This window comes from Labrus bergylta, chromosome 10, assembly GCF_963930695.1.
Source record: "Labrus bergylta chromosome 10, fLabBer1.1, whole genome shotgun sequence".
In the NCBI taxonomy this organism is placed as follows: domain Eukaryota; kingdom Metazoa; phylum Chordata; class Actinopteri; order Labriformes; family Labridae; genus Labrus; species Labrus bergylta.
Window position 1 is genome coordinate 15,990,890 of NC_089204.1, and position 11,265 is coordinate 16,002,154.

Genomic DNA, 11,265 nt, shown 5'->3' on the forward strand with positions numbered 1-11,265 from the left:
AAAAAAGATTGTGTGTGTGGCTTAGGATGATTTAAATATGAGTAACTGTGTGCACAATAAATGGTGTGCTTTTATAGGAGGTCGCAGGGTAAAGAGGAGGCTGAATCTACCAAAACCTGCTCCTGTGAAAACACACACTGAAAAAAGGCTCCTGCTGTCACAGAGTAACACATGGTTACCTGTTTTAGCAGAGTATCACCCAAAACAATGCCTCTCACCAGTGGCAACATGACATGTTTCTGTCAGCAAACACTTTCCACACCGCCACCGAGCTCCAAGCCAAGTGTGTAAAACAGTCAGCAAATCTCAGCTCGCCGAGAGGTGGAACGTCTCCAACAAAGCGAGATGCATAGACGTGTTTCAAACAGGCAGGGAGAAAATCCCAGTTGAGCCTCGCCCCACAAAGACCCCAGTGTTTTCAGGCTGATGAGTCTGTGTGTAAGCAGAGGCGGTGCGAGTTTGTACAAGTTTGGGACGTCTGCATTTTCAGAAAACTTCCTCGGTTGTCAGAGATGTTAACATGTTACTTTTGCAGAAGCTCGTTTTGGGCTTTTCAGAGGAGAATAATTTCTCCACATAACTATTATGGTTTACTAAGAGAAAGAGACTGGTTTGGCAATGTGTTTGTTTTTATGCTGTATGCCAAGATTGTTAACGACCTAGTCAGCACTTCTGGTCTCACGGTGTTTTGAGAAAAATACACTGACTCTGTTTCTAATGTTTCTTCCTTCTTGTTTTTCTTCTGCTGCAGGTTCATCAACGCCAGGAGGAGAATAGTGCAGCCCATGATCGACCAGTCAAACCGTGCAGGCAAGTCTCCTCTAGTTACTGTATTCAAGTCTCGCAGGCGAAAGCAGTCCATACTCCATGCACCCGGAGGCCCCTCGGCTGGTAAATACAGGACTGATGCCCCCCATCCTGGAATGTTCAAATCCTGTAGGGGGTTTTTCCCCCTCTGCTGTGTCCTCTAAAATGACTGCCAAAATTAAGAACCAAAATTTTAAAACATTAACACCAACCATTAATCAACTTTGAAGTGGGGTGAGAAAGTTTTTATTTTTTATTTATTTAATTAAGAGATAAAATAATTTGCCTGTGAAAGAGTTAACGACGAGTGGATTTATTTGTTCTATCCCGTCAACAAAACTAGCTGTGTTCTAGGTAAAGTTTGCTTTTAACACCTTCCTTCCCCCTTTGCCAACCAGGCGAAGAAAAAAAAAAACATTCGATCCCTCCTCCCTCACTCAAACCAAAACATAAAGTGAACTACACTCATTTCTTTTTTGGGGTGACCGTTGTTTGGCTCTTTAGCTACAGGCCTGTTTTTACCCCCTTATCCCTTTAAACCATCCCCCCCCCCCTCCCTTTTCAACCGCTATTTGTGGCTGTTTCAAGGAGTGAGGGGAGCAAATGAACGGTCCCCCTGGTGCATGGCTTGGTTTGGACTGCCATAAACTTTATTACCTGTAATAGGGGTCAGAGGTCAGGGTGGCATTAGGGGCGCAGTAAAGTTCAAAGGCATTCAGTGGGGCTGAGTTCTTGCTTTTGCTTGACTGACCCCCAAACAGCCTGAATCAAAGGTAAGTGGATTTCTATGAGCGCTGAACAATGGAGGTCAGCGAAAAAATAAGAAGTCTATCAGGTTTCACTTAGCCTCACTGCTCAGTTAAAGGCAGTATTTATTAGATAAAGCATTCAGGTAGCACATTCTGAGGCCATTTAGCAAGAGTGAGTTGACCTTTTTAGAGCGTCCGCCTGGAGCTCATTTCTTTTCTTTTGATCATGTATTTAATCATACATCTATAGGGGCAAAACATCTTAGAAATACACGGGCTTAAGTCCTAAAGTGCTGTTTATGTACATTATTGTCATGAATGTTAGAGTGTTCTTTAAACCTGTATCTCAGGTTGGCATTACAGGCAGCAAATGTGCTGTGATATAACAACTTAGAAAAGAAAAAAAGTATTTATGTAGAGTTGTTAAATAAAAGCTCAACCCAACTTCCTTTATACAACCCATTTCATACAAATATGCGGCCTAAAGTGCTCAATGTGGGACAAAAGAGACATACAACAAGAACAAAGGTTGACAACAATAAATACAGTTTTCATCGCTAAAAGAATGACAACACTGGGAGAAACGTATTAGAAGACATTCAAAATTAAGTCAGTGTAAAGTTAAATAAGTCAAAACCAACACTAGGGATAAACCTGATGTAAATACAATAACATTTGGACAAAGGCTACAGCACAACTAAATATTAAAAGGCCAGATAATATAGGTCCTTATTTTGCTTCTAACATACCAGGAGGGCTTTCCATTTAGATACAAATTATTTTATCAACACCAGGACTCCAGTCATGTTCGCAGGCTTTCTTGGTTTTCTAACAGTCCCTCTGTTGAAACAGTTTTCACTTGATTTAAAAAAAGAACATTTCTTGTGCTTCTTAAATGCACAATAGTGTGTGTTGACCACTCTCAGTCTGATCCCTATCAGAGAGTTTAGATGCATTTCAAGTCTACCAGAGGCTTACAGTGCAGAGCCGGCTGTACAGACACAGAGCACAGAGACGTTAAAAGACTATAGCGGCTGCCTATGCGTGCACAGGCCGACAGATGATCCTGCTTCGGCCACTGAGCCTTAATTAAAAGCACTAATTGACCACTCCGTCCCCTCCCTCCATCCCTCCCTCTGTCTCCTCCCTCCATCCACAGTAAGTCAAGGAGCTCCCTACAATCCAGATGGCCAGCCGATGGGGGGCTTCGTCATGGACGGCCAGCAGCACATGGGAATCAGACCACCTGGTAATGCTTTCTCTGTGTCTGTCCCTTTCTTTCCTCCCATCTCTCTTCTTTCTTTCCTCACTGTCCACCCTTCTGTCCCCTTTATTGAGTCTTGCCTCATCCTTTTCATCCCTTCTTTCTCAACCTTTTTGCTCTCTTTTTTCATCTTCTCACAGTATCTCTAGTCGTTTCGTATAATGGTGGTGAAGTGTAATCTAGGTTCCACGTTCATCCTTAAAACCAGTGATAAAGATACACACATTCTGTACACACGCACACAGCCGCTTCCCCCTCCCTCGACAGACACAAACCAGAACAGGTGTGGTCAATCACATTACACAAGCATCTCCTTCCTCCCGCACTCCCACTCCCTCTCGGCTTTTGGTCAGTCCCTCTCTCTCTCTCACGCCATCAGGTCTAATCCCAGAGTTTGTCCTTAAGCTTCTCTCCTCCTCTCCTCTATCCCGTTTTCTGGGATTCTCGCAAGTCTCTAACCCTATCTCACCCTACACTCAAAGTCAGCAGGTTTGGATAAACTACCAGGCTACTTAACCCCCCACCCCCCCTCCTACCATTACCCTGCCCTGCCAGATTAAAGCCAGTCCACGCCGCTGCTATGTTGTCTGTTAAATTAGTTTCACAGGGGGAAAAACAAAATCTCTGGTATGAAGATGTGTTTCAGTTTGCGAAACATTTTCCAGGTCAAACTTGGTTGCAATGACTTTATAAATGTCTTTAATAACTTTTGTTACATTTCAGTGACAAGTTGCCCCTTTATATGAGTTTACGAATTTAAATCCACTGTATCTGTGTTTCTCAGGACCCATGGGTGGCATGGGCATGAACATGGGCATGGAAGGTCAGTGGCACTACATGTAGCCCTGCCCCAGTCCGACCGGTCGCAACACACAAAGGAGGATGTAAGTACACATGGACACACACTACTGACCTACACCTTCAGTAAAAAAAAAAAAAAATGTAGAAATGTGATCATGTGTTAATATAAGACAAAACAAATATTAAAATGAAAATGTATGTGAGATTTTAACAGTTTAAGACCGTGTATTTGAAACGACAATTCTCCAAGGCGTTTTTTTTTCTTGTTGCAAACACAGTTCTGTTTTTCCAAGGTTGATTTTTCTCTGTTATTCTCTCTGTAACTGTCCCGCCCTCGCTCTGGTGATAAGAGCCTTTGATCACAACCTTGTAACTCTGTGTATGAAATGTGTGTTTCCAAGTGTGTGTGTGTGTGTGTGTGTGTGTGTGTGTGTGTGTGTGTGTGTGTGTGTGGAGCTGTTTTGCTCTGTCACATATCCAATAGCTACACAACTTCATATCAGGGAGGGAGAGGAAAGAAGAAAAAAACAGACAGTACACATGATGTATGTGTAGAAGTACTATTATACTAATAACCCGCAGCAATTGCTAATAATAAGCAGTGACTGAATTCTGTTTTATGGGTAGAACATATAAACTCTAATATTTCAAAGTTGTTCTTAGTTAACCATGATGCATTTTGTGTGCCGGTTTGGTACACATGTTTTTATTAATTACTCTGTCAAAATGTGTGTGTGTGTGTGTGTGTGTGTGTGTGTGTGTGTGTGTGTGTGCACCAACATATTGGAGAAGAAAGAGGGCGAATGGGGCAAAGTGTGGAGAAGGAGGGGGGTCTTGATGAGAGGGAAAGAAGGCGGGGATGGGTAGGGACAGGGGGGCTGGGTGGTGAGACTGGGTGTGGGATGGGGTGGGGTGGGGGGCAGGTAGGGCGTTTCCATGGCAACAGACTGATTGGCAAAAATGTAAGCAGTCTTCACTGGTGCAAGGAGGGAGAAAGGCAAGTGAGCGCCCCCTAAGTGTCATAAATCTGCCGGGTTGCTGTTGATGCATGAGCCACATTAATATATACACTAACCAGCTAGAAGAGCCCCCCCCCCTTCTCTCTCCCTTTATCCCTCCCTCTCTCCCTCTCTTGCACTCTATATATTTTTGTAAATACGTGCTCTGTCTTACTCCCTGTTTGGGGTTTTTCTCACTCTCTCTCACAAAAACACCTTCTTTCTTTCTTTCTTTCTCTCTTTAATTCTCTGCCTCTCTCTCTTTCTCTCACCTCCTCTCCCCCCCCCCCCCCTCCCTGTCCCTCTTGCCCCAGGGCCAAATAGACTCCCACATCATTCTGGATGTATACTAGCTTGGTGTTGTCTCAGTGCACAGTGGGTTTTAAAAGTGGCTAGGGGTCCAATTGTTATGAGATATCATTGTTGTGTATTTGTCTGAATTAGTGCGTTGTGTGAACATGTGTGTACACAATATAAAAAATAGTCATATGTGAAAATACATGCGTTTGCCCATATATGTGGGTGTCTGCACACACAAAAGTGTGTGCATGTGTGTGTGTATGTGCATGTGTGTGTATGGTAATAGGATTACTCCTGGCACAGGGAGGGGACACAAACTAGTGCAAAATGGAGGAGGTAGCCAGCAGGGTATGGGGCTTAGCTGGGCCTAATTGACTAGATCCAAATTAAATATGCCATCACCAGAGGTGTGACCAATGGATTTGACTTATTCAGTTTACAAAAATAGAGACCATTAACCCTCCACAAAATGTGTGTGTGCGAGTGTGTGTATGTGTGTCACAATGAAAATATTGCCACCCTTGTTTTTATCACAAATGTCCACAACAACCAAAGCCAAGACAGAAAATCTTACACACAGTGGCATCTTTCAGGGTTGAAATGCAGGGAGACATGCTAATAGAGAGGCTGTGCTTTCAGAATGAGACATGTGAGTGTATGGGTCTGTGTTTATGTGAGCGAGTGTGTAAACATGAGGACTGGTTCTCTGTGTCCAAGCTGCCTCTTTCCAGCAGCTGCTAGCCTTCCCAGCAGACCTTGCTTTAAACAGCCTCAATTTGCCTGCTGAATCTCGTAATTGGGCCACCAGAGGAATCCTCTGCGAGACGGGCAAAGCACAGAGAAGACGAGCAGACAGTGGAGGAAAAGGGGTGGGGGGGGGGTGTGAAGAGATGGTGAGCAAGGGAAGCATGAACGACATGAGGGAGGGGTAAGAGGGAGTAAAAGAGGAAGGAAGAAAGGAAGGAAGGAAGGAAGAAGAAGAAACAGGAAAATGTACTCTTCCTCTGTACTAGCTTCTGTACAGCTTTATTAGCTAACACTTGCTAGCTGCTAGCTTGTCTCAGTCAAAAACTGCTACTTTCCTTTCTAGGTCAATTAAATGTAAGCGATGTGTTATATTCTTTCATGACCAATTAAATTAATAGGTTATTACAAGAGGGGGGGAAACCGTTATCCTATTTGATTAAGAGAGCACAGGTTCATTATATTTTATAAGCAATTTTCATTAGCAGAGTTGAGGTTTTGTTACCGCGGGGCTAAATTGAGCGGTTATTGTCACGAGGAGTGCTGAGCCTTGATACAGAAGGTGTGCCTAGCAGTCACACTGCAACATTAGTTAAAACTAAAGCCAATTAGTCGTGCTCAGTGAAAAGGGTTATGCTTTCCATCCAGTGATGATTACAGAGCTTAGATCCCCTTGCGAAACAATACACCTGTCAGCAGAGATGAAGCCCAGCAAGTGAAGCAGAAGCGAGCCGAGCCTTTGATAGCAGACCAGAATGACTCTGGGATGACCCTTACCCCCTTTCCGTTTTTCCTCTCTTTCCCTGCTTTCCCTTTTTCCCTTTTTCCACGGAATTAGCCAGGGGTGGCCTACTGAAAAACTGCAATTTCCAGATTTAGGACATAGTTGTCACAGGGTGGAAAAATTAATTATGTCACACAGTGTATGGATTTTTTCCCAGCCCTCCCCACTCTCAGCTTTTTCCCCAAAATGTTGGGTAGAACGCTCGAGTGAACGCTGCCTGTAACCCCTTTGCTGCCAGTCTCGGCTGGAGACCCTTTGTCCCAGGATACCCTGCTCCAATCATTAAGCGCAAATTTGTTAACCTTCTGCTGAGGGGTCAAGATCCCCCCCCACTACCACACATCCTCGCACAGTCACCCCCACTCTCAACTTCTCTTTCTGGTAGATGAACTTTTACTATTAACGAACATTGGAGAAACAGGTCCCGATGGGGATTTCGTGCCCCTTAGTATTGTCCATGTGAATGTTTGTCCCTGTTGTTTGGCCCCACTGGAATCCCCATTGGAGTTCAAGAAAAGAGGCCTACAGCTCAATGTATTGATTGGCTTATTAAGTGAAAAACCTTATTAGCAACGTGTGCTCTTTCAAGCACACATAGTGTTTATTAGGACCTTTACAACTACTTACTTCAGTCCTCAGCACGCTAATGCTATTAAGGCAATGATTTTCTTTTTTTGAAGGTTTGAATATAGTCATAGATGATCATTTATGCGTTGGTACTTGTAAATCAACCAACCAAATTAAAAATTTTGTTTGTCTTTGAGTAATGGATATTTTGTTGTACAGACTCACAACTTGCTTTAAATGTTAACACAATCTCCCCAGCATTTGAGCTAGCATTGCTAATAGCTAAGCTTGTTGTAGTACCACAGGTTATGAACCACAATAGAAAGGTCACAGGTTTGATGCCATTAGATCCAGAAAGCTACGTGACCCCAACCACCTCGCTCATTAAAAGGAAGCTAATTGGAACATGTGCAGCCAACATAATAGCTCACCTTCTCTTCTGTAAGTCGCACCCATTCTCTTCGGTAGCTCAGGTGAAAAGTGATGGAGGAGGGAATTAACGATTGCCTTGTCCTCCTCCCGCTTCACCTCATTGTCATTTTCCCTGCCCAGCCTTTGTGTCATTTGTAGTGGCCCTCATGTTTTTTTGTTTTTTTTGGCAAACGCGTGGATGGGCCCCTGGTACTCTCAGGTGACATGTGGTTGTGAGCTTCGCCACTTCTCTTTGGTTTTGACAACAATGGCTGTGGTAAAGAGATGGATTGCGGCTATTGTTGGCTTTAAAGGGAGGCATGCTCGGAGGGAACGGGGCAAAGATGGATTTCTTCACGTCATTTTTCATTGTATGAGAGAGGATTAATGACAAACAGAAGGTTGCATCAGTTTCAGGGTTTTTGGTTGATTAAAGCCAAAGTTGTAGTGGCAGGAAAGGAAACTGTTAAATCAATATTGCATTGTGAGTCATGTTAATACTGACCTGGAAGAGTTTCTATGGTGACTGGAAGTGATCAAAGAAAGAATCCAAGTCTAATTTTGCAGTCAAGTTAAACTGATTATCCAGGAAATGTTAAGTACTGGACCTTGATATCACTTCAAGTCGATCGTGTGTGTTTGGTTACTAAGTCCTCTCCTCCTGTTAAATAAGCATTACTGAGGGTGTAGGATTAACTCACTAAACCCTGCAATAGCTCTCTCTCTCTCTCTCTCTCTCTCTCTCTCTCTCTCTCTCTCTCTCTCTCTCTCTCTCTCTCTCTCTCTCTAGTACATCCTCATAGTCTTAGTGAAGGGCTGTTTTTGGACTGTATTTTGACCCAGATTAGTACCATGTTGTGTTTGAAGAAGTTGCCACAAACTCCACTTCTCCTCATCGACCTTAAGGTGCTATTGCTCTGAAAATGTAACATGAGAGTCTTTTTTTCTGAAGTCTACTGTGAGCTATTGTCGTATTTAATAAATGATTAATAACATCTTAGTCATTCTAGGGTTTTTTTTTTTTTTTGCATTTAGATTCTTTCTGCCCTAGTGACTGAGAAATACACAATGTTCCAAGAGATTATTATTTAAATGTATTTGCAAATACATTGTTTTTTGGCATTTTGGATTTGTTGCATGTTAATACTATGACCAAATGTAATGTTCAAATGTATCATTCCTTCCTGATAAACCTTTTTGTTTTAAGAGCAATGGCACTGACTTTCCCTGTGCTGTGTGATTAGTGGATGAAGTTAAAGGCCTTCACATAACAGCGACACTGTCTGAGTGGAAACTCTTAAAATTCACAACAGAATACAATCTGTCCCAAATTAAATCTCTCCATCTATCTGTGCAAATTAGTAATTAGTTAACCATTTTGATCTTTTCTCTCCTTAGAACCGCAGGGCAAACCAGAGCATCATGGGTCTCACAGAGGCCTACACGGCACGGCAACAGGACTTCTCGACTTCCTGATGACAACAGCAACCACCTCTGTCCGCCTTCAAGACCCAACGTTTTCTTTGACTGACATCTGCAACGTGGAAACTTTCCATGACTGCCTTCTTTACTTTTTCTATGTATCCAGTGCTGGCGATGCACGGAAGATCCAGCCTCGTCCAATCCAGATGACCCCCTGTCCCGACAGACCCCCTGCTTCTACTCTGGTTTGGCACTAGACTCCGCCGTCTTGCCTCTGCCCAATAGGATCACAGGGATTCCTCCATTAAAAGTGATTGCGATTGAAAGCATTGATGACACACAAGAGACACACTGTGTTCTTTGCCTGTACCTTCGGTGAATGCACAGCTGGTGATATATTCTAGACTCTTTGGAAAACAAAAGAGACTTCCTGTGAAGAGCAATTCGCTCTTTGGGATGATGGAATTGGACCAAGGAGAAGCCAATGTCTGTATCTGACAGGACACTCACAAAGCAAAAGAGGTGCCCTTTAAAAAAATATAGCGGATTGAAACATGAAAGGAGGGGTGGCAAGACAAAAGAAATTAAAAGTATAACTTTATCAACCCTGGTTTGAGAAGTGAGTGGAGAAAAAAATATACTGTATACTGTTGTAAAATTACGCTGGACTCTCACAAGAACTGGGAATTTAAGTATTGTAAATTCTATTGTATTGTTCTGCATATTATGTTGTTTCTAATAGATTTTTTTAAAAAAGGATGTGAACTTTTTCTCTTTTTTCTCATTTCTTTCCACACTATGTGTGTGCAGTCTCTCCATTCAATTTGACCTCTTGCCCCTCCCTCCATTGAATCACAATGCATTTTTTTAAAAGAAAAAAAAAGTGAATAAACGGACAATTTCGATCAGTCTGTCATTTTCGCAGGCCTTTATTTGATTGGTAAGAGTTTGATAGCATTACATATGCACTGTTGTTTTACATACAGTACACACAATCCATCCACAACGTACCAGGGTGCAGCTAACTTGTGTCACTGTTGCGGTGTCTTCACCTTTTTTTGGTGATTTTTCTTTGCAGCTTTTCACATCAGATTCAGTTGAATATGTGTTACTCTATTGGTGGGAAGTTTTTTTCTTTTTTTGGTATAACAAAATCATGAAATACTCAACTCATTGAATTAACTCCAAAAACAATAAAATCAAGCTTAACACTGTTTCTGAGGAGCTAACAACACTGGTTGTTAAGGTTTGTTTTTTTATCCAATTGTTCAATTTCACCTTTTATCCATGACAGACACATAATATAGGTCAATGTGGCTAACAGACATGACAAAAGAGCTCTTTAAACAATCTAAAGAAATCACTGTAGATCACATACCACAACAACGTGTCCCACAAACATGTTTCCTCTGTTTCCTCTCTCCATGCAAGTCTGTGATTAAGGGCCTCTGAGTCTATGAAGTGTCCTATCCATGTGTTTTATGTCACAAGGCCGAGGACTAACATGGCCAGTGGATTCTCTTCCCCCTCTGTGTTTGATGGAGTCTGATAACAGGTAGAGGCAGAGGCAACAGGAAAACACAATTTATACTACAATCCATTCATTTTTGAGTTACTCAGATTATGTAATGCTGATTAGCAGACAGGAGAGAATGTAAAAGTCACTGTGTGTGTGTGTGTGTGTGTGTGTGTGTGTGTGTGCGTGGTGTGTGCGAAGGGGGACGAGTGTGTGTGCATATGTGCTTGAGTGGGTTATCAATGCATCCATTATCCATAGCTTCAAACATGTATTACGCACATCTTTAAGATTCCTTTGAAGACAAGTCATGTTTCTTATGCTTTTCCTTTGAAGGGTATATATGTACATCTGTGTTGTAAATAAATACTTTTTTTGTTCAAATAACAGAACTCAGAACTAGTCTCACATTATCTTCCTACATGCAGATATGAAATATAAACACATACATGTCGCTACAAGTGAAGATAAATCAGGCACGGACATGTTACAATGTAGACAAATGCCCATTGAAGAGAGAAGGTCCATTTATTCTTAAAGAAACATACACTTAAGTCAACCTTTTTCCCTTTTGCTGTGGATAATGTGCAGCTAATGCATGCGTTCTGCTGTCATTTTCTCACATATGGAGAGGAGGAGGCGATGCGAGGAAAGAAGAGCTCGGCAAGAAAGCGAATTATCCTTCGTTTAGCATTAAAATTCATTTAGGTAAAATTGCGACAAACGTGTAAATGGGAAGATTAGTTCTCCCTCACGCCTTGTTGCCCGCAGTCAAAGAGCTCCGCGCTCTGCAGCCGATGCTGTCTCCGGGTAACACTGCACGTCAGGAGGCAGAGGTTGAGACGAGAGGAGAGGAGCCGAGCGAGTTTTGTCTAATTGATACATTTCGGAGAGCAACACTG

General features: G+C 42.5%; 1 protein-coding gene across 2 annotated transcripts in view; it reads left to right on the top strand.

Annotated features, from left to right (window-relative positions):
* Positions 1–10,755, top strand: part of meis1b (Meis homeobox 1 b) — an 80,297-nt gene extending 69,542 nt beyond the window's left edge. The window contains exons 10-13 of one of the 2 annotated variants that reach the window (XM_020639037.3): positions 752–810; positions 2,716–2,805; positions 3,605–3,704; positions 8,824–10,755. In XM_020639037.3, coding sequence (XP_020494693.1) covers positions 752–810; positions 2,716–2,805; positions 3,605–3,663 — 208 coding nt within the window. In that variant the 3' untranslated portion in view covers positions 3,664–3,704; positions 8,824–10,755. The remainder of the gene's footprint in view (positions 1–751; positions 811–2,715; positions 2,806–3,604; positions 3,705–8,823) is intronic. The other variant, XM_065959592.1, reaches the window with a different exon arrangement.
* Positions 10,756–11,265: the final 510 nt, after the last annotated feature.